This window comes from Macaca fascicularis, chromosome 6 (assembly GCF_037993035.2).
Source record: "Macaca fascicularis isolate 582-1 chromosome 6, T2T-MFA8v1.1".
Lineage (NCBI taxonomy): Eukaryota > Metazoa > Chordata > Mammalia > Primates > Cercopithecidae > Macaca > Macaca fascicularis.
Window position 1 is genome coordinate 178,848,638 of NC_088380.1, and position 23,737 is coordinate 178,872,374.

General features: G+C 46.5%; 1 protein-coding gene and 1 long non-coding RNA gene across 5 annotated transcripts in view; one reads left to right on the forward strand and one right to left on the reverse strand.

The window, feature by feature from the left end:
- LOC123574171 (uncharacterized) overlaps positions 1 to 23,737 on the forward strand; it is a 93,019-nt gene that overhangs the window by 55,538 nt on the left and 13,744 nt on the right. The gene's annotated exons all lie outside the window — the stretch shown is intronic.
- STK10 (serine/threonine kinase 10) overlaps positions 1 to 23,737 on the reverse strand; it is a 150,859-nt gene that overhangs the window by 13,597 nt on the left and 113,525 nt on the right. For all 4 annotated transcript variants that reach the window (XM_073994719.1, XM_045395048.2, XM_073994720.1 and 1 more), the window contains 3 exons: positions 9,293 to 9,385; positions 5,573 to 5,702; positions 1,102 to 1,226 (listed from right to left, as the gene is read on the reverse strand). In XM_073994719.1, coding sequence (XP_073850820.1) covers positions 1,102 to 1,226; positions 5,573 to 5,702; positions 9,293 to 9,385 — 348 coding nt within the window. The remainder of the gene's footprint in view (positions 1 to 1,101; positions 1,227 to 5,572; positions 5,703 to 9,292; positions 9,386 to 23,737) is intronic.

The following is a 23,737-nucleotide window of genomic DNA, read 5'->3' on the forward strand; positions in this document are numbered from 1 at the left end:
TGCTGGGATTACAGGCTTGAGCCACCGCGCCCGGCCGTGAATTTATATTTTAAAAAACCCTGATACTCTGAATTTTTTCCTTCCCCTAACACCTATTTGTATTTCAAAGCTCAGCATGGGTATCACCTCCTCCAAGAAGCCTTCCCTGATTTCTTCACCTGGTTGGGTAGCCTTATTCTGAACTCCCATGGCCCTATACTGACTTCCATCACTGCATTTAGATAAGAAACTGGAATTATACACAGCTGCTGTGCATCCACTGCATCCAGACCTTGGTTTGTCTGTCACTGTCCCACTATGAAGGCTGAACTGAGACAGACAATTCCTGCAGGAGAGGGTGCTTTGGCCACACAGATCAGGGGCCTTCACCAGCTCTGGGGAGTTCAGGGAAGGCTTCCCGGCAGAGGTGGTGTTTAAGTGGAGACCTAAAAGTATTCTGAAGGAATGCACAAGAAAGAGAGAAACAAAGAGAAAATGGAAAGGGAGGACAAGAGGGAAAAGAAAGAGTAAAAGAAAGACACACCGGGTGGGCGCGGTGGCTCACGCCTGTAATCCCAACACTGTGGGAGGCCGAGGCGGGCAGATCACTTGAGGTCAGGGGTTTGAGACCAGCCTGGCCAACAAAGTGAAAGCCCAACTCTACTAAAAAAAAAAATACAAAAATTAGCCGGGCATGGTGGTAAGCACCTGTAATCCCAGCTACCTGGGAAGCTGAGGCAGGAGAATCACTTGAACCCTGGAGGCGGAGGTTGCAGTGAGTCTAGATGGCGCCACTGCACTCCAGCCTGAGCAACAGAGCAAGACTCCATCTCAAAAAAGAAGAAAAAAAAAAAGACACACACAGCAAGTAACAGAGTCAGCGAGGGAGCTGCTTGGGCCATCGGCTTCCCTGCATGGTTTGCCCTATTCCTGGTCCCTTGAGCTGAAGCAGGACACCCCTGGAGAACCTCTTGGGGCCTCACTGCAGCCAGCCCTGGGTCCTCTTGGGGGCACTTGTCATCCAAAGTGTGCACCCAAGACGTGCCCCACCACATCCAGCCTCACGGTTCTCCCAGGTCGGCCCGGCAGCAGACCCGAGCCCCACGCCACCGGCAGCCTCACCTTCTCATGCTTGCGCAGCAGCTCATGCCGCTGGAGGAAGTACTGGTCTTTGAGCTGCTGCTTCACCAGCTGGTGCCTCTCCTGCAGCTGGTGCTCCTCCATCTCCCACAGGGCCGCTTCCCGGTCTGCGGAGGACATGCCACACACCTGGTGAGGTGCTGACATCCAGAGACCTGACAGGCCCTCTGCCCCGCTCCTCTGCCTGGCCGCCTCATGCTGGAGATCACCGACCTGCTAGGCTCAGGAATCGCCACATGTGCTACCTCATTAGACCATGTTGGCTGACCTGAGCTGAGGCCTAGAAACTTCCTTTAAACCTAAGGAATGATAGCTCCCAGCAGCATGGTAGAGCACGAAGTGCTCAAAGTCAGGAGCCAGAGAAACTGCAGATACAGGCTGGAACCCAGCTCCATCGGTGGGATTAGGAATGGAGAGGTTCTCCAGGCATCAGCTGCCATCTCTGCCAGATGGACACAGCTATACTATGGAGGGAGGGGACATCCTTGGGAGACACTTTGAAGTGCAATCCACACTGCATCTCTACTTTCCTGATGCGCACGTGGGAAGGGCTCAGATGCAGACCCCATGAAGAAGACAGAATGGCCTCCTGTCACTATTTCCTCCTTTGAAAAAATGGGTGAGATCCTCTTGTCCCCTGCATGTCTCATGCATGCATTATGCAGACAATGGCATCTGGCATCTTATCACTGGAGGTCTATTAATCCACCCTTGTGCACAGCACCCGGGTGAGGACCTGGAGTCAAAGGGAGAATCTCATGCCCTTCGAGACAGGAGATTATGCTTGGCTCAGTGCGAATGTTGTTTATTTCACTGCATTCCCGTTCCGTGCAAAATGGTATCTGCTTTTGGTATATCAGAATAGTGATTCCGGCTTCCACCCCAAAATCAGAACCACAGTTCCGTAAATAGGGCGGTTCTTACCAACATCATGGAAAAGGAAGTGAGGGCTTTTCTCAAAACAACTGTGCTCTATTCAGAATATTGAAAACTCAAGAAGCCCGTTTTGCTGATCCACACCAATTAATAAGAGGTTTATGTTGCTTAACTGCACTGGTCATCAAAGGCCTGGAGGAGGCCTGTTTTATAAGCGAGCCAAAAATGGCCCTGGGATATGGCCTCATGTTGTTTACTTCCTCACAGCAGGCCCGGACCGCCAAAAGTCCACAGGCACCAAATTCAAATGTATAACCATCCTCTGTTATTTCTAAAACATAGTATGTACGGCCAGGCACAGTGGCTCACGCCTATAGACCCAGCATTTTGGGAGGCTGAGGTGGGTAGATTGCTTGAGCCCAGGAACTTGAGACCAGCCTGGGCAAAATGGCGAAACCCTGTCTCTACTAAAAATACAAAAATTAGCTGGGTGTGGTGGCGTGCACCTGTAATCACAGCTACTCAGAAGCCTAAGGCATGAGAAGCGCTTGAACAGGGGAGGCAGAGGCTGCAGTGAGCCAGTATTGTGCCACTGTACTCCAGCCTGGGTGACAGAGTGAGACTTGGTCTCAAAAAACAAAAACAAAACCCAGGTATATAGCTACAGAAAAAAGCTCAAACAGGGCGGGGCACGGTGGCTCACGCCTATAATCCTACCACTTTGGGAGGCCGAGACAGGCAGATCACGAGGTCAGGAGATCGAGACCATCCTGGCTAACATGGTGAAACCCCATCTCTACTAAAAATATATAAAAAAGTTAGCTGGGCATGGTAGCGGGTGCCTGTAGTCCCAGCTACTTGGGAGGCTGAGGCAGGAGAATGGCGCGGTGACTCACACCTGTAATCCCAGCACTTTGGGAAGCCAAGGCGGGTGGATTACTTGAGGTCAGGAGTTCAAGACCAGCCTGGCCAACATGGTGAAACCCCATCTCTACTAAAAATATAAAAAATTAGCTGGATGTGGTGGCGCAAACCTGTAATCATCCCAGCTATGAAGGAGGCTGAGACAGAAGAACTGCTTGAACCTGGGAGGTGGAGGTTGCAGTGAGCCAAGATTGTGCCACTGCACTCCAGCCTGGATGACACAGTGAGACTCCATCTCCAAAAAAAAAAAAAAAAAAAAGTTCAAACCAAGCAGATATTTAGCCATTTGGAGCCTGCCTACTTTGCATATCGCATGAAACTGCACCTGCCGGGCATGGTGGCTCACGCCTGTAATCCCAGCACTTTGGGAGGCCGAGGCGGGTGGATCACAAGGTCAGGAGATCGAGACCATGGTGAAACCCCGTCTCTACTAAAAAATAGAAAAAATTAGCCGGGCGCGGTGGCGGGCGCCTGTAGTCCCAGCTACTCGGGAGGCTGAGGCAGGAGAATGGCGTGAACCCGGGAGGCGGAGCTTGCAGTGAGCCGAGATTGCGCCACTGCACTCCAGCCTGGGCGACAGACCGAGACTCTGTCTCAAAAAAAAAAAAAAAAAGAAAGAAACTGCACCTAACATCTGACCCAAGGGCTCCAGAAAGACCCCAAGCCACCGCTGCCCTTTGCAGTTTTCTGATCTAGAGATGCCCCATCTGAGCTCCCCACGCTGGACGACATCATCTAGACATGTGAGCCCCCTCTCAGGTCCCCTTCTTGCCCAAGAGTTCCTTTGCCTTCTTCCCCTGCTGGATGGTGGCCCGCACTGTCATCTCTAGAAGGCCTCATTCTGTAAGGGACCCACCCCCTCAGCGTGTAAACCTGTCAAAATGCCCCCAAGCAAAGCTGCTTGTATGCTACTGCCATCTTGTGGTCATTTATTTTTTTCTCAATCAGCCCTGAAATGCCCAGCTTCCTGATATTGTCATCCAAGGCCCAGCTCTATCACCCATTAACTGTGCAACCTCAGTGCTACGATCTGAACGTTTCCGTCCCCTCCAAATGTATATGTTGAAATCTTAACCTCTGAGGTGAGGGTATTAGGAGGTGGGGCCTTTTGGGAGGTGATTAGGTCACGAGGGTGGAGCCCTCGTGAATGGAATTAGTGCCTTTTTATTAATAAAAGAGACCCCAGGCCGGGCACGTTGGCTTATGCCTGTAATCCCAGCACTTTGGGAGGCCGAGGCAGGCAGATCACTTGAGCCCAGGACTTTGAGACCAGCCTGGACAACACAGAAGACCCCATTTATACAAAAAACACAAAAATTAGCCAAGTGTGGTAGCACATGCCTGTAGTCCCAGCTACCTGGGAGGCTGAGGTGGGAGGACTGCTTGAGCCTCAGAGGCAGAGGTCACAGTGAGCCATGACTGTGCCACTGCACTCCAGCCTTGGCCACAGAGCAAGACCCTGTCTCAAAACAAAACAAAACAAAAAAACCAAAACACTACAAAACCCCAAAAACCCAGAGACCCCAGAACCGGTCTCCCTCCGCTCTGCCGTGTGAGGATACAGCGAGAAGCCAGAGACCCCAGAGCCCGTCCCCCTCCGCCGTGTGAGGATACAGCGAGAAACCAGGGACCCCAGAGCCCGTCCCCCTCCGCCGTGTGAGGATACAGCGAGAAGCCAGAGACCCCAGAGCCCGTCCCCCTCCGCCGTGTGAGGATACAGCGAGAAACCAGGGACCCCAGAGCCCGTCCCCCTCCGCCGTGTGAGGATACAGCGAGAAACCAGGGACCCCAGAGCCGGTCCCCCTCCGCCATGTGAGGATACAGCGAGAAACCAGGGACCCCAGAGCCCGTCCCCCTCCGCCATGTGAGGATACAGCGAGAAACCAGGGACCCCAGAGCCCGTCCCCCTCCGCCGTGTGAGGATACAGTGAGGAGCCAGGGACCCCAGAGCCGGTCCCCCTCCGCCGTGTGAGGATACAGTGAGGAGCCAGGGACCCCAGAACCCATCTCCCTCCGCTGTGTGAGGAGACAGCGAGGAGGTGCCACCTATGAAGCACAGAGTAAGCCCGCCCCAGACCACATATGTGCTGGCACCTTGACTGCGGATTTCCCAGCCTCCAGAAGTGTGAGAAACGAACGTCTGTTGTTGATAAGCCACCCAGTCAGTGGTATTTTGTTAGAGCAGCTGAATGAACTAAGATACTTGGCCAAAGAATAGTAACTCTCCAGGCCTCAGTTCCCTCATCTACAGAAATGGGGATAACCCAGGCCCTGCCCCACAGTGTTAGGTGAGGATTCGGTGAGATAAAGGTGGAAAAATGGACTGGCACGTGGCCTGGCAGACTGGTTGCTCAGTCCCTGCCAAGCTGTCTCCACCTCCCGAAAACCCAGCTCACGGATTAACCTACTCTATGCCTGTTCCTTTCTCCTCTTGACTTCTGGAATAATGTCAAATAGTCTTGGTGACAACTGGTATCCTTGCCTCGTTCCTTACTTCACTGGGGGTTTTCCCCAGGTTTCACCATGAAGGATGATGTTTAGTTGTGGGGATGGAGAAGGCCTGGGAGGTTTTTCTTGCCCACCCCACTTCCCAGGGCTGGGATGTCCACAGCGACTCTGGGCCAAGACAGCGCTGCCACTCGCACGCCCCCACCTCGAAGCAGCTCCTGCTTCTTCATGAGGCACTCGCGCTCCTTGCCACAGATCTCCCGCCTGTTGTCGGTGGTGAGCCTCTTCATGGCCAGCTCCAGGTCCTCCTTCTGCTTGGCTACAAAGTCCCGGTCCTGTGGGGAAAGAGGAGGACAGGCCTTTATCCAGAGCTGGCTTGGGCACCTCAATGTCTCTTCCTATTATGGAAGAAAAGCCTGCGTGATCAGAGAAGAAAATTCAGAAACAGAAAAGAAACTGGTGGAGGGGAAATTTAAGAGAGACTTAGAGACACATCAACCAATTTCAACACGAGGGCTTCATCTGGATCCTGGATCAAAGAACAATTTTTTTTTTTTTTTTTTTGAGACGGAGTCTCAGTCTATCACCAGGGCTGGAGTGCAGTGGCACAATCTCGGCTCACTGCAATCTCCGCCTCCCAGGTTCAAGCGATTCTCCTGCCTCAGCCTCCTGAGTAGCTGGGATTACAGGCATGCACCACCACACCTGGCTAATTTTTGTATTTTTAGTAGAGACAGAGTTTCACCATGTTCGCCAGACTGGTCTCGAACTCCTGACCTCGTGATCTGCCCGCCTCAGCCTCCCAAAGTGCTGGGATTACAGGCTGAGCCACTGTGCCTGGCCAATGTTTTTTTTTTTTTTTTTTTTTTTTTTTTTTTTTTAAGGATGACATTCATGAAACAATTGTAAATGGGAATACTGACAGTATTATGTTGTTCAGCAATTATGGTTAAATTTGCTGGGTGTGTTTATGGTATGGTAGTTATTTCTCTGATGTTTGACAGGTAAAATAATATGATGTCTGGGATTTGATTAAAAATAATACCTTGGGGTCAGGAAGTGAATGAGTGGGCATGAGGTGACATTACTGAGATTAGGTGATAGGCATATGGTGGTTCATTATGCCATTATACCTATTCCTATGTTTCTTTTCTTTTCTTTCTTATATTTATTTATTTATTTATTTTTTGAGAGAGAGAGTCTCGCTCTGTCACCCAGGCTGGAGTGCAATGGCATGATCTCGGCTCACTGCAACATTGGCCTCCCAGGTTCAAGTGATTCTCCCATCTCAGCTTCCTGAGTAGCTGGGACTACAGGTGCGCACTCCCACGTCCGGCTAACTTTTGTATTTTTAGTAGAGATGGGGTTTCACCATGTTGGCCAGGCTGGTCTTGAATTCCTGGCCTCAAGTGATCTGCCCACCTTGGCCTCCCTCTTCCTATGTTTTTAATTTTCCATAATAAAGAGAAAAAAATTAAAATAAAAAAATTTAGAAACCACAGAATTAGTAAAACTCTCCACCTATCCTATCACCCAGAGTTGGCAACTGTGGTATGTCTATACAAGTGTATCTATAGCTATTGTTATTGTTGTGTTACAAAAATTATTAAAAAGGGCTCAAACAGATTATGTGAGCACCTAAGTTCACAGCAGCATTATTCACAATAGTCAAGGGATGAAAACAGCCAACGTGTCCGTCCACAGATAAATGGATAAACATCATGTGTTATATCCATACAATGGAATATTATTCAGCCTTAAAAAGGAAAGAAATTCTGACACATGCAACAACATGGATGAACCTTGAGGACATTACACTAAGTGAAATAAGCCAATCACAAAACGACAAATATTCTATGATTCCACTTATATGAAGTACCTAGAATAGTCAAATTCATAGCGAAAGCAGAATAAAGTTAGCAAGGGTTGGAGGGGAAGAAACGGAGAGTTACGGTTTGATGGGTGCAGAGTTTCAGTTTTACAAGATGAGAGAGTTGTGGGGATAGATGGTTGGTGGTCATGGCCGCACAGTGAGAACGTGCTTAACACCACTATGTTGTACACTTAATAATGGGAAAGATGGTAAATTTTATGTTATGACTATTTTACCACAATTTTAAACAATTATTTTAAAAAATCTTTCCATGTTATAATGTGATCTTCTGGCCAGGCGCAGTGGCTCACGCCTGTAATCCCAGCACGCCGGGAGGCTGAGGCAGGCGGATCACCTGAGGTCAGGAGTTCGAGACTAGCCTGGCCAACATGGTGAAACCCTGTCTCTACTAAAAATACAAAAATTAGCCAGGTGTGGTGGCATACACCTGTAGTCCCAGCTACTTGGGAGGCTGAGGCAGGAGAATTGCTTGAACCCTGGAGGCGGAGGTTGCAGTGAGCTGAGATTGTGCCACCACACTCCAGCCTGGGCAACAGAGTGAGACTCCATCTCAAAAAAAAAACAAAAACAAAAAAAACAAAAACACTGTGATGAAACTCCCACTTTTGAAACTCCATGTCAAATAAATAAATAATGTGATCTTCTATCATATGTGTTTCAATGGCTGAAAAATTTCATGCTTTGGATGTTATTTATCCAATAAACAACACGGTGTTTCCAGGTGTTATGTATTTTTAAAGTAGTGCTACTTCATATTCTGGTAGTTAAGTGTTTGTGAACCTCTGTGATAACTCCTTCAGGATTTTTAGATTCCCTCAGGATTTCTAGAAGCAGAAAATCCAAGCCAAAGGATGTGCGTATCTTCAAAGCTCTCCATGCAACTGCCTCCTCCAGGCCACACCATCTACTGTCCCTCTGCGTGGACGAGGGCCTGTGTGCCCCGCCTCACCAGTCCGCAGTCTCTTCCTAATCGCGCTGTAACGGGACAGCTCATGGGGCGTTCCAGAGAGAACACAAGCTTGAGGCCTCGACCCCCTCCCCGACTGTGAACTTAGCAATGTCACCTCTCTCAGTCTTTGTTTCCTCTTCTGTGAATGGGAAAATGAACAGCTCCTACCATGGTAAGCTATGAACGCTGAACCAGGTAATACAGAAAGCATTTGTAAATGTGGACTCAAAGATTCTCTGCTTTGGAGGCTGAAGAAGCAGAGCACACAAAGACCCCCTCGTGGGGAAAATGGGAGCATTCCGGCACGGGATGAAAAGAAGGCTGGGGAAGCCAGCCAGGGCACAGCAAAGAGGCAGCGCTTATCTTAGGGACAATGCGGGAGCCACTGAAGGCTTTTAAGGCACAGGGCTGTGGGGGAAAGGGTGCTGTTATCAGACTTGGAATTCAAACTGCTCACACCTGCAGGCAGGAGAGAAGAAACTGCAGGGGAAAAACAGCAACAGGAAGCCTCGCTGGGAGGCCACTGGACAGTGGCTGGGGGGTCATGGAGATGGTGACAAGTTGATAGATCCAGAGACAGGAGATAAGAAATATACATACCATGCTTCAGGAGGTGATGAAGGACTGGAGGGAAAGGAGGGGACAGGAATGATGGGCCAGAAAGGAAGGAAAATGGCACCCTTCAGAGCATGACACGACCAGGTCTGGGACATCATGAGTTTGATGTCCTTTAGACTTAAAAGATGCCAAGAGGGCAGGGGAATATACTGGATTGGTCAAGGAGATGTGACTTACAAATAACCCTAGAACAAGGTAGGAGGTGCTAAGGGTTTGGGAGGATGGTCAATGTAAAGTGTTGGGGTATCCAGAGATGGAAGAGCTCACTTCCAGCTGGAGGCGAGGCAATCAAGGAAGGCTGCATGGAAGAGGGGATAATGGGGCCATGAAGGATGAGGCTAGATTTAGGTATTCAGAACAGGGCATTTGAGGGGCAGTGACTGGGCAAAGGCAGAGAGGAGGCCTGGTCACCATTCCAGGTCTCACACCAGTCCCTGCACCCCCAGCTGAGGCCAGGGACTCACAAGAAGCTGCTTTTTCTGCGTATGCTCCTCCATCTTTTGCTTCATGCTCTCCTTCCGCTGCTGTCGGGGGAGCTTCTCCACCTCGTTCTTCACCTGCAACAGAGACAGCAGAGCGGGGCTGGGTCAGGGTCCTCTCCATGCTTCCTGCAGTATATTCTTCAACCCAGAACTCCTGGGCCAGAGATTGAGGAAGAGGCTCAGCGTTGCAAGGGCCAGTACCCTGTGCGGCTCCCACCAAACCCCTCTGAGCAGGTGCCTCCCACTGGCCTACTCCTGCCTGCTGCTGGTTTCAGCTTCCAACTCCCCTAGAGTGGGCAGGTGCAGTTTCCAGCTGCGTGGTATCCTCCCTCCTCTTCTGGGAACAGCGCCCAGCTTCCTGCAGGGCAGTGTTTCTCCACCTTTTTAAAAAATGACAGTCCCCACAGAAGTTCTTTTAGACATTTTTTCCTAATCCCTCTCCCCCCATGAAATTAGTCCAACAGACAATACTGTCGATCTGATAAACCATTGTCACATCTCAGGTATTTGGCTTCCTTTGCAGTAATATTAGCCTGGCTGAGAATGCACATCTTTTGTTTTTTTGAGATGGAATCAAGCAATTCTCCCGCCTCAGCCTCCCAAGTAGCTGGGATTACAAGTGTGCGACACCACACCCGGCTAATTTTTGTATTTATAGTAGAGATGGAGTTTCACCATGTTGGCCAGGCTGGTCTCAAACTCCTGACCTCAAGTGATCTGCCTGCCTTGGCCTCCCAAAGCGCAGGGATTACAGGCGTGTGCCACTGCGCCCGGCCGAGAATGCATACTTTAGTATCCCCCTTGTCAGTCCCTGAGGTCCAGGTGAACTGACACCCCTACCCCCACTGGCCCTGGGCTGAGCATCTGATCCAGGCTGGCCAAGCAGCACATTCCACGCCCTTAGCCTCAGGAACTGATTCAGAGAGAAGCACGTGACCCTCACTGGTCCAGTGCGAACTTTGGGACGTTGCTGGAACGACTGAAGGAAAGCTACCTGCTGTCCTCTGGGGTTGTTAAACTGGGGGGATGAAGGCCAACGTGCGTCACCTTGTCAGCCCTGGAGGGGACTGCCTGAGATGAACTCGATGCAGGGAAGCAATGCCAAGAGAGGAGAAAGAAGAATTCCCGCCAACACTCCTGCCCTCCTGGCCAGACGCCAGCAAGCATTCTTTCGTCCTTCAGCCGGCTGGGATCGGGTTTCTGTCTTTTGTGACAGGAGGGAGAAGAGATCCATGACACTTCTCTCTAAGGACCCCGGACTTCCTCAGACATTTCCTTCCCAAGAAACCCACACCTTTACCGGTGCCTAATAACCCAAAACCTGCACTGACAGAGGGCTCTTAGGAGCGTCTGATGGGGGGAAAGGCCTGCCTGTGAGCAAAAAAAGAACATTCTGGGGAGTTCTGGCATGGTGAGGTAAGCCAAGACAGGCTGTATCTCCTAATAATTACAGTGAAAACACTGCATCAAATATGAAAGTAACTACTTGAGGACTCTGAAAACCAAACAAAAGCAGGTGACATGAAGGGGAGTCCAAATTTGCAGACAAGACTGGTAGAGGGGATAAGTTTCCTATTTTTTTTTTTTCCATCCTTTTGCTCTCCTGGGTTTGCACCAATCCCAGACCTGCCCAGTGGTGCAGTAGAAAAGCTGGCTAAAACTCCATAAGAAACCTTGTATTTCTGGCCAGAGAACCAGGAAAAGAGGCCTGCGGAGTCCAGTGAGTATGGGATGAATCCCAAAGAGAAAGGCACAGAAGGCCAGGCGTAGTGGCTCACACCTGTATTCCCAGCACTTTGGGAGGCCAAGGAAGGTGGATCACTTGAGGTCAGGAGTTCAAGACCAGCTTGGGCAACATGGTGAAACCCCATCTCTACTAAAAATATAAAAATTAGCTGGGCGTGGTGGCACATGCCTGTAATCTCAGCTCCTCGAGAAGGAGGCATGAGAATCACTTGAACTGAGGAGGTGGAGTCTGCAGTGAGCCGAGATCGCACCACTGAACTCCAGCCTGAATGACAGAGCGAGACTCCGTCTCAAAAAAAAAGAGAAGAGCACAGGAAAAGGGAAATTCCTAATTCTGTGTGTAAACACAGAGATTCACCCCTGAGCTAAGCATGAGTCAGACAGGTGCCAAGCAGTATAGCAAAAAACCAAAGAAGAAAAGACCTAACTAAGACTGAAACCACTACCCACAGAAGATCAGACAGAACCTGTGGTCTACAGGGTTTCCTGTTAAACAAAAAACATCTACATTCTCCAAAAGATTATAATACAGACCCACAGTCTACAGACCATAACACTAAAATATCAAGGATAGGCAGGCACGGTGGCTCACGCCTGTAATCCCAGCACTTTGGGAGACTGCGTGGATCACCTGAGCTCAGGAATTCGAGACCAACCTGGGCAACATGGCAAAACCCCATCTCTACAGAAAATATTAATACAAAAAACTAGCTGGGTGTGGTGCCAGTGCACCTGTAGTCTCAGCTACTCAGGAGGCTGAAGTGGGAGGATCACTTTAGCCCAGGAGCTTGAGGCTGCAGTGGGCTGTGACTGCACCACTGCACTCCAGCCTGGGCAACAGAGCAAGAAGCAAGACCCTGTCACTAAATAAATAAATAAATAAATAAATAAATAAATAAAATGTCAAGGAAACAATAAAAAATTACTCTGCATACAAAGAACCAGGAAATAGAACCAGTTTTCAAAGAAAAAGACAATCAGTGGATATCAGCTCTGGGATGATACAGATGTTGACACAAAGAAACTTCAAAGCAGCTACTATAACTATACTCCATGAGCTAAAGCCCTTTAATATTTCAAATATGGAAAGATGAAAGTTCACAGCACAGAAAAACTATTTTTTTTTTTTTTGAGACACGGTCTTGCTCTGTTGCCCAGCCTAGAGTGCAATGGTGCAATCTCCGCTCACTGCAACCTCCACCTCCTGGGCTCAAGTGATTCTCCTGTCTCAGCCTCCAGAATAACTGGGATTACAGGTACCCAGTTATTTGGGTGCCTGGCTAATTTTTGTATTTTTAGTAGAGACGGGGTTTCACCATGTTGGCCAGGCTGGTCTTGAACTCCTGACCTGAAGTGATCCACCCGCCTTGGCCTCCCAAAGTGCTGGGATTACAGGCGTGAGCCACCATGCCCAGCCAGAAAAACTATTTTTTAAAAATTGAAAAATTTAAAACAATAGAATGTCTGAGATTAAAATAAAACAATAGCAGAATGGTGATCACAGAGGAGGGTCATTAATTTGAAGACTAATTAATAAAGAGTATATAATCTGAATGACAGAGAGGAAGAAAGATGAAAAAGATGAAGGTTTCAGGGACTTATGGGAAAATTATCAAAAGCTCAATGAAACCCAACAGGTTAAATTAAAAGAAAACCACCCTCATATATATCATAATAAAACTTGAAAACCAAACTAAAAAAATTCAGGAGAGTATTTAAGAGAAATGTGACATTTTAACACAGGAAAATCATGACTCCAGTGCCCATGGATTTCCCAACAGACACCAGGGAGGCCAAAAGCCACTGGAGTATCATCCTTAAAGTGCTGAAAGAAGGGCCGGGCACAGTGGCTTATGCTTGTAATCCCAGCACTTTGGGAGGCTGAGGCGGGTGGATCACAAGGTCAGGAATTCAAGGCCAGACTGGCCAAGATGGTGAAACCCCGTATCTAGTAAAAATATTTTAAAAATTAGCCAGGCATGGTGATGGGCGCCGGTAATCCCAGCTACTCAGGAGGCTGAGGCAGAGAACTGCTTGAACCCGGTAGGCACAAGTTGCACTGAGCTGAGATCACACTACTGCACTCCAGCCTGGGTGACAGAGCAAGACTCCATCTCAAAAAAAAAAGTACCAAAATAAAAGAACAGGAAGAATAGGTATGTCTAATGGAACTATCCTTCAGAAATGAAAGCAAAATAAAGACATTTTCAGATGAAGGAAAGTAGGAAACTTTGTGGTCGGGAAGAAAGGCTACATTGGAAGTTCTTCAGGTTAAAAAGAAGTGAGCTGAGGAGAAAACTTGTATCTTCAGTAAAAAAGAAAGAGTGACAGAAATGGTAAATATCTGGATAAACACAGTGAACAATTTTCCCCTTAAGATCTTTAAAATCTCAATGACCATTTAAAGCAAAAGTTGTCACATTGTCTGGTATGGTTTTTAATATATGTAGATGTAATACATTATCCGTGATAGGCCAGGTGTGGTGGCTCAAGCCTGTAATGCCAGCACTTTGGGAGGCTGAGGTGGCCAGATTGCTTGAGGCCAGGCAAGACCAGCCTGGCCAACATGGTGAAACCCTGTCTCTAGGTATGAGAAGTGCTTGAACCCAGGAGGCAGAGGTTGCAGTGAGCAGAGATCATATCATTACACTCCAGCCTGGGTGACACAGCAAGACTCGGTCTCAAAAAAAAAAAAAAGGCCAAAAATGTGACAATTATAACAAAACTGAGAAAGTATCAAGAAATTTACATGCTTGTAAAGGTACATTTTACTTAAAGAATTACAATATCAACTCTAAATAGATGCTGAGATAGGTATGTATATTATAACGCCCCAGAGCAACCATTAAACACACACACACACACACAAACACACACACAAAGATAAACTAATTCGTGAAGTTAAAAATATTCAAATACTCCAAAAGGAGGTAGGAAAACGGGGAAGAGAGGAACAAAAACCAAAGGAGACAAAACAGGTAATAATTTAATTAAATATAAATGGCATAAACACGTCTATTAAAAAACAAAGATTTTCAGATGGGATTAAAAAAAATGAAAGCACAACTATATGCTGTCAACAAGAAATGCATGTTAAATATAAAGATTTAGATAGGTTAAATTGAAAGGACAGGAAAAGATACTGTATGCAAATACTTATCAAAAGAAAGTAGGATTGGCTATTGATTAGACAAGGCAGACTTCAGAACAAGGAATATATTATCAGGAATAATGATGGGCATTATATAATCATAAAAGGAAGAGTCAGTTCACTAAGAAAGTATGACTATTTTAGGCTTAGCTAAAGTCTAGGAGGCTGAGGAGGATCACTTGAGCCCAGGGGTTTGAGGGCAGTCTGGGCAACACAGTGAGACTTCCACTGCAAAAAACAAACAAATAAATAAAGAAAAGAAAATGTGACTATTTAAAATAACAAAATAATTTCAAAAGTGTGAAACAAAAGCTGACAGAACTGAATGAGAAATAGACAAATCCACAATTACAGTTGGAGATGTTAACATTCCTTTCTTGGTAGCCAGTAGAACAAGTAGTCAGAAAATCAGTAAGAATACAGAAGACCTGAACAATACTATCAATTAACTTGACCTCCTTGACATTTATAGAATACTCCACTCAACAGCAGCAGAATACACATCCTTTTCAAGTGCACATGGAACACTCAGTAACACAGACCACATCCCAGACCATAAAACAAGCCATAATACATTTTTAAAAATTGAAATCTTAAAAAATATATGGGCCGGGCGTGGTGGCTCACGCCTGTAATCCCAGTACTTTGGGAGGCTGAGGCATGTGGATCACCTGGGGTCAAGAGTTCAAGACCAGCCTGGTCAACATGGTGAAACCCCGACTCTACTAAAAATACAAAAATTAGCTGGGTGTTGTGGCATGTGCCTGTAATCCCAGCTACTTGGGGGGCTGAGGCAGGAGAATCACTTGAACCCAGGAGGCAGAGGTTGCAGTGAGCCAAGATCATGCCATTGTACTCCAGTCTGGGCAACAAAAGCAAAATTCCATCTCAAAAAAAAAAATATATATATATATGTAATATATATATGTTATTTGATTTGATCATAATGAAATCAAAGTAAAAAATAAGAGAAAGATATGAGAGCCCCAAAACATTTTAAAATTAAACAACAAGCTTTTAAATAACCTGGGTCAAAGAGGAAGTTGCAAAGGAAATTAAAAAGTAATTGGTATTGAATAAAAATGAAAATACAACATATAAAGATTTGTGGAATGAAGTTAAAACACTGCCCCATTTATAGCATTAAGTGAAATTTATGGCATTAAGTGCTTAAAGAATAGTCTCAAATCAATGTTCTAAATGAGCTTCTACATTAAGAAACCATAAAAAGAAGAGCAATTTAAACCCAAGCCTAATATAACAGCAGAAATCAATAACATTGAAAAGAAAAATCAATGAAACCAAAAGTTGGTTCTTTGAAAAGGTCAAAAAAATTAATAAACAATTAGACTGACAGGGAAAGAGGAGGAGAGGAAAAGGAGGAGGAGAAGAAGATGACAATACAAAATACCAGTATGAGGGATGAAAGAAAGAACATCACTACAGATGCTACAGGCATTCAAAGGATAGTCAGGAAATATTTAATGCCAATAAATTTGAGCATTAAAATGAAATCTACAAATTCCTTGAAAGACAGAAGCTACTAAAGCTTACTTAAGAAGAAACAGGCCAGGCGCGGTGGCTCATGCCCGTATCCCAGCACTTTGGGAAGCTGAGGCGGGTGGATCGCCTGAGGTCAGGAGTTTAAGACCATCCTGGCTAACATGGTGAGAGCCCGTGTCTACTAAAAATACAAAAAAATTAGCCGGGCGTGGTGGCACGCACCTGTAATCCCAGCTACTCAGGAGGCTGAGGCAGGAGAATCGCTTGAACCTGGGAGGCAGAGGTTGTAGTGAGCTGAGATTTTACCACTGCACTCCAGCCTGGGCGACAGAGTGAGACTCTCTCAAAAAAATAAAAGAAAAAAGAAATAGGTATTGGAAGGCCATACATGTAACAAGGAAAAGTTAAAAAATAAAAAAAAATTAAAAAGAAGAAATAGGTAACTAAAACTGAGGCAGGATAGGTAGTCAAAAAAAATGACCAGGTTCTCTGGACACAGCAACTATGGGGACCATACAGTCAACACCATAAGCCTCAGCATTCTCATTGTAATTGAGCTCATTCAAGCACAGCTATCTTCAGTAGGGAATTTTCCCTGTAGAGAGCATGCACATTTTGATTTTACCTGTCCTCAGACTGACTCTTTGTTCATTATTAATAGTAAAAAACACACCCCGGGTAGAGATTTAAGATGCTAATGAGACAGTGACATACGAACAAGCAGGTACAGCTACTGCACATGCGCACCCAGAGGACCACACAGAACATGCTTCCTGGCAGCACCTCTTCCCACCTACTTATGAGTCATCATGTAAGACTCCCATTAAAAGAGTCTCCCTAGTACCAGTCTTTGCTGTCTCATCCTTACAAGCAGCCCACTCTGAATTCTCTCTCTCTCAGGGTGTACTGTCTATTCCATACCTAACTTTCAAAATACTAGTTTTCTTTTGCAATAAACGACTCTATGCTGCAGCTCCTTTGCTGTGTGTCTCATGTTTAAATTCCTTAAAGCCAAGAAGACAAGAATCGAGGTATCACAACAGCTGTCAACGAAACCAGATCAACATCCCTTATGACCACAGACCCCAAAATCCTCACCAAAATGTCAGCAAATTGAGTCCAGTAATATAGAAAAAGGAAAATATACAATAACCAAGTGGTTCTTACCCCAAAAAGGCAAAGCTGATGCAATATTTTAAAATCAAGCAATATAATTTATATCAACAGACTAACAGAAGAAAAACCATATGATTATATCAATTGATGCATGAAGCTCATTTGATAAAATTCAACACCTATTCATAATAAAATCGATTAGCATACTAGGAATAGGAGACTTTAAAAAAATGTTTTTCTTTTCTTTCTTTTCTGATACGGAGTCTCGCTCTGTCGCCCAGGCTGGAGTGCAGTGGCGTAATCTCAGCTCACTGCAAGCTCCGCCTCCCAGGTTCACGTCATTCTCCTGCTTCAGCCTCCCGAGTAGCTGGGACTACAGGCGCCCGCTGCCACACCCAGCTAATTTTTTGTATTTTTAGTAGAGACGGGGTTTCACCGTGTTAGCCAGGATGGTCTCGATCTCCTGACCCTGTGATCCACCTACCTCGGCCTCCCAAAGTGCTGGGATTACAGGCGTGAGCCACCGCGCCCGGCCTCTTTTCTTTCTTTTTAACCTCAGCTTCTGCGTCTGTAGAAAGAGACTTTCTTAATCCGATGAGGGCAGCAATAAAAAGCGCTATTGCTAACATCATACTTACTGATGAAATATTGAATGCCTTCCCCTTAAAATGGGGAACAAGGCAAAGAAGTCCTCTCTACTATTCCTATTCAACATCCTGCTGGAGGTCCTGGCTAGCACAATAAAGCAATAAAAAAATAAAAAGCACCGGGTGCGGAGGCTCATGCCTGTAATCCCAGCACTTTGGGAGGCCGAGGCAGGTGGATCACTTGAGGTCAGGAGATCGAGACCATCCTGGCTAACACGGTGAAACCCTGTCTCTACTGAAAATACAAAAAATCAGCTGGGCGTGGTGGCAGGCGCCTGTTGTCCCAGCTACTAGGGAGGCTGAGGCAGGAGAATGGCATGAATCTGGGAGGCGGAGCTTGCTTGCAGTGAGCCGAGATTGCGCCAGTGCACTCCAGTCTGGGCAACAAGAGCAAAACTGTATCTCAAAATAAATAAATAAAATAAAATAAAATAAAATAAAATAAATACTTACGGGTAGCAAGTGAGCACACAAAAAGATACTCAAATCATTAGTTGTTAGTGAAATGTGAATTAAAAACCACAGTGAAACACCACTTCACACCCATCAGAATGGCTAAAAAACCTGACAGTTGCAAGTGCTGATGAGAACATGGAGCAACTGGAACTCTTGCACCTTGTTGTGACGTAAAATGATCCAGCCCTTTTTGGAACAGTCTGGCAGTCTCTCATAAAGTCAAACATGCACTTAGCATCTGACCCCAAAATCCCAGCAGCTGTTCTTCATTGTCTCTTCTTTCAATTCTTGGATTTTTTTTTTTCATGGTCTTAGATTTGTAATCTGAATCCTTCTCCTAGGTTCTTTGGCCTTAATGGTCGTAGATCAGGGTTTTGCAACTTCAGCACTACTGACCTTGTGGGTGGAGAATTCTTTATTGTGGGGGCTGCCCTGTGCATTCGTTGTGGGGGTTGTCCTGTGCATTTTAGGAAGTTAGCAGCATCCCTGGCTTCTACCTGCTCAATGCCAGTAGCACCTCTCCCTTGTTTCCCCAGTGCTGACAACCAAAATGTTTCTAGATATTGCCAATTGGCCGCCCCTATGGAACAAAGCAGTCCCTGGTTGAGGATCATTGTCTTAGAAGTCCTAGTAAAATATCTAAAATCTTATTTGTGCCACTTCTGCTTCCACATCAAAGGGTCGCCTTGGAGATGCTATATAACCCTAGTTCAGCATCTGGCTGTGGTGTCTGCCAAAATGCCTTTCGACAGCACCATCTCAGGCATCATACAATTTAAAGGCCTCATGAGCTTAAAACTGTGCTGTTTCAAGCATGATTTCTTGATTTTCCAGGACAGAAGATTAGAAGCAGCAGTTTAGTAAAGGATTTCTGCCAAAGGCACCGAAAACACTAAGAAACGTCACACCATTGACCACGGAGGGCGAAGGCAAAAGAACAGTAAAAGTAGAGTCACATGGGGCCACTTGACAAAGGGGCACAGGACTTCCATCCATCGGTATCCCCCGAAGACATTCACATACCAGCACTGCTCTCCCGCTGAGATCTACTGAGAGGCAGGGGCAGGGGAACTGCATTCTGCTGGATGTCGGAAAACCTGCATTCTAGTCCAGCTACGTGTCTTCAGAAAAGTTATTGAACTCGTTAGAGTTCCTTATTTTCTCATCAGGAAAAACAATCTGGCTTTCGACTAAAATTTCTTTAGGGATCCTTTGAGGGTTACAATTCTGTGGTGTTATGGAGATCCAAACTATTTAATAGCTACATTCTGTTTAATGAGCTTTGCCTGGGAAGGCAGGGAAACAGAGTTCTGGAAAGATTTCCTTCAAGACTGGTTAGGTTTGTTTTCCGATTTCAGTGATCTAAGGAGTTACAACTGTCAAGCCAGTTTCTCATGGATGCTAAAGATTACTGGGTTTATAGGAACTGAGTAGCAGACCATCAAGTCCCTTCTTACAGAGTGTGAGAATGTATCCACATTAATTGTATATGCATATATGCATATATACAGGAAGATGTAGTAAATTACTTGAAATTGACATGAATGGCCGGGTGCGGTGGCTCACGCCTGTGGCTCCCAGCACTTTGGGAGGCCAAGGTGGGCGGATCACGAGGTCAGGAGATTGAGACCATCCTGGTTAACACAGTGAAACCCCGTCTCTACTAAAAATATAAAAAATTAGCCAGGCATGGTGGCGGGTGCCTGTAGTTCCAGCTACTCGGGAGGCTGGGGCAGGAGAATGGCGTGAACCCAGGAGGCAGAGCTTGCAGTGAGCCGAGACAGCGCCACTGCACTCCAGCCTGGGTGACAGAGCAAGCCTCCGTCTCAAAAAAAAAAAAAAAAAGAAATTGACATGAAGAATAAATAGGTCCCTGCTCAACTACCTTGCTAATAATTATTTTTCCTATATCCATATCTCCTTATTGAAAAGTGATTAGCATGATAAATATTCCACACCAATTGCTGTAATTCTGAAGAGAGTCCCAGGAGGCTTCTCACATTTTATTTTATTTTATTTTTTTGGTGTGTGTTTTCCATGCCTGAATTTAAATTATGACATGCTCTCTCACACTGAATGGATCGCAGGGAAATGGACAGGTACACTCTTCCTTGCTCCGGGCTGGTTAAAGGAAAGTGCCTGTTGCATCTGTGTATGGTCTCCCTCTCCAGCATCCATGTGTGAATTACTCTGTTGCGGCACTGGAATCGCTGATGCATCTGTAGGAAGTTCAGAGGCTGCTCACCTGGGAGGGCCTCATCCCTTCTAATTTTGTCCTTCACCCCTGCTGCTGCATCCTGACCACTATGTCAAGGGCAATGAGCCAGACCTCCCATTCCTACTTGGAATTCCTACTTCCTCACCCAGCACCTTGCAGCCCTCACAGAGGTGACCTTTGGAATAGAGAAGGAGTTCTTAGGAGCGTGGAGTAGGCAATGGCAAGACAGTGCCATCTGGGATATCTGGGGTTGCCATGGGGCAAAGCCTCTCGCTGGCCTCCTGCCATCGCTATCTGTTACACAAGTAAGCAGCAGAATCAAAGCAAGCAAGTTTGTCTACACAAAAGACCAGTACCTGGGACACCATCTTACTAAATGGTGTGAGCCCTGTCCTCCTCAAAAAGCCAAAAGAGTCTGGGTGCAATGGCTCACACCTGTAATCCCAACCCTTTGGGAGGCCGAGGCAGGAGGATCACTTGAGGCCAGGAATTCAAGACCAGCCTGGGCAAATAAGTGAGACCCCTATTCCTACAAAAAATTTTTTTTAAAACATTAGCAGGGTCCCAAATACCCAGGAGGCCTAGGCAGGAGGATCACTTGAGCCCAGGAGTTCAAGGCTGCAGTGACCTGTGATTGCACCACTGCACTCCAGTCTTATCATTTAAAAAAAAAAAAAAGCCAAAAGAGCAAAGAAGTTAAGCTTTTTCTTTCCATGAAAACTTCTTGAAGAAAAACACCCATAGAAAAAGATATTTTAAAAAACTGAATGTGATTAGAACCCCAGGTGCCAGATCCCACACTCTGCCTCAGCGTTCAGCGGCAGGCTTGAGAGCCTTCCTGGAACCCTGCTGGTGAGGAAGTCCAACTTTGTTAAGGGCACGTTCTGGGAAAGGGTGAGGAGATCTGTGGCTTCCCCCACCCCCTCCTAAACTAGGCAACTTCCTCAGTCGCCTCCTCTCTCTTCCACTCTTACAAGTCCTTATACACATACACATACACATACACACACGAGGTGTGCACATGTGACACGGCACAGAGCCAAGGAGGGAATGGGCATCTACCCAGCTCTTATTCCGAGCAGATACTGGGTCTAACCCTGAATGTACTTCTCATTTAATGCTACAACATCTATGTAAGGACTGGACGTTAACAGGATTATTAAAATAGCACACTCCTGCCTGTGGCCCTCTGCCCTGCGTGAGCTGGTCTCTGCCCTACCTGTCTGATTCCACCTTGTGCCAATCTCCCCTTTGCTTCCTAAGCGCCTGCTACATGGATGGTTTTCCAGCTCTTTGAACACTCCAAGCTCTTTCCCCTACCTCAGGGCCTTTGCAGGTGCTGTCCCACCCTCCTAGAAGGTTCTTAGGCCTGCCAGCATCCTTCTGTACTCAGTTTACACGTCAAACACTGAGAGGCTTTCCCAGACCCGTCTAAAGCAGATCTCTCTGGATCTCTAGTCAGCCAGTCTATATGCTTCCCTAGCATGTTGGTAGCTGTTTTATTTATTCAATGTTGGACTTTTTGTTTGTTTGTCTGGCTTCTCTGGAAATTAACAAATCCAGGAATGAACAGAATATATATATATTTGAGACGGAGTTTTGCTCTTGTTGAGCAGGCTGGATTGCAATGGTGTGATCTCGGCTCACTGTAACCTCTGCCTCCTGGGTTCGAGCAATTCTCCTGCTCAGCCTCCCGAGTAGCTGGGATTAAGGCACCTGCCATCACGCCCAACTAATTTTTTTGTATTTTTAGTAAAGATGCGGTTTCACCATGTTGGCCAGACTGGTTTTGAACTCCTGACCTCAAGTGATCCGCCCGGCTGGGCCTCCCAAAGTGCTGGGATTACAAGTGTGAGCCACAGCGCCCGGCTGCATTAACATTTTTTTTATCTTGATGACTGAGTTCTTGGGTCCTCTGAAATGTTGTGCAGGTATACCTCATTTTTTCATGCTTCACTTTATTACACTTTGCAGACACTGTGATTTTTACAAATTGAAGGTTTGTGGCAACTCTGTGTCGAGCAAGTCTATCAGCGTCATTTTTCCAAAAGCATGTTCTCACTTCCCGTCCACGTTTTGGTAATTCTCGCAATATTTCACATTTTTTCATTATTATTATCTCTATCATGACGACCTGTGATGAGTGACCTCTGACGTCACTACTGTAATTGTTATAGGGTGCCACGAGCCCATATAAGACAGCAAACGTAATCAATAGATGTTGAATGTGACCTGACTGCTCCACAGACTGGCCTTTCCCCCGTCTCTTCCCCTCTCCTCAGGCCTCCCTATTCTCTGAGACACAACGATATTGAAATGAGGCCAATGAATATCCCTACAATGGCCTCCAAGTGTTCACGTGAAAGCAGGAGTTGCCACGTCTCTCACTTTAAATCAAAAGCTAGAAATGATGAAGCTTAGTGAGAAAGGCATGGAGAAAACTTACTGGGTCAAAAGCTAGGCCTCCTACACCAGACGGTCAGCCAAGTTGTGAATACAAAGGAAAAGTTCTCGAAAGATAAAGGTGCTACTCCAATGAACATGAATGATGAGAAAGCAAAACGGCCTATGCTGAGATAAAGTTTGAGTGATCTGGGTAGAAGATAAACCAGCTACAACACTCCCTTATGCCAAAGCCCAATCCAGGGCAAGGCCCTAACTCTTCAATTCTGTGAAGGCTGAGAGAGGTGAGGAAGCTGAAGAAGAAAGGCTGGAAGCTAGCAGAGGCTGGTTCATGATGTTCAAGAAAAGATGCCAGCTCCGTAACATGGAAGTGCAAGGTACAGAGCAAGTGCTGACGCAGAAGCTGCAGTGAGTTATCCTGAAGACTTAGCTAAGATCATTGATGAAAGTGGCTGCACTAAACAACAGATTTTCAGTGTAGATGAAACAGCTTTCTCTGGGTAGAAGATGCCATCTAGGACTCTCAAAGCTACAGAGGAGAAGTCAATGCCTGGCTTCAAAGCTTCAAAGGACAGGCTGATTCTCTTGTTAGGGGTTAATGCTGATGATGACTTGAAGTTGAAGCCAATGCTCATTTACCATTTTGAAAATCCTAGGGGCCCTTAAGAATCATGCTAAGTTGGGCGCGGTGGCTCACGCCTGTAATCCCACCACTTTGAGAGGCCGAGGTGGGCAGATCATGAGGTCAGAAGTTTGAGACCAGCCTAGCCAATATGGTGAAACCCCATCTCTACTAAAAATACAAAAATTAGCCAAGTGTGGTGGTGCACGTCTGCAGTCCCAGCTCCTTGGGAGGCTGAGGCAGAACGACTGCTTGAACCCAGGAGGCAGAGGTTGCAGTGAGCCGAGACTGCACCACTGCACTCCAGCCTGGGTGACAGAGCAAGACTCCATCTCCAAAAAAAAAAAAAAAAAAAAATCAGGCTAAATCTACTCTGCCTGTGCTCTAAAAATGGAGCCACAAAGCCCAGGTGACAGCACATCTGCGCACAGCATGGTTTACTGAATACTGACTGGCTTTATTTTTTACCCACTTTATTGCAGGGGTATGGAACCAAACCCGCGGTATCTCCGAGGTACATCTGTGCTTAAGGTGACTGCCTCAGCTGCTCAGCTGGCCAGGAGCC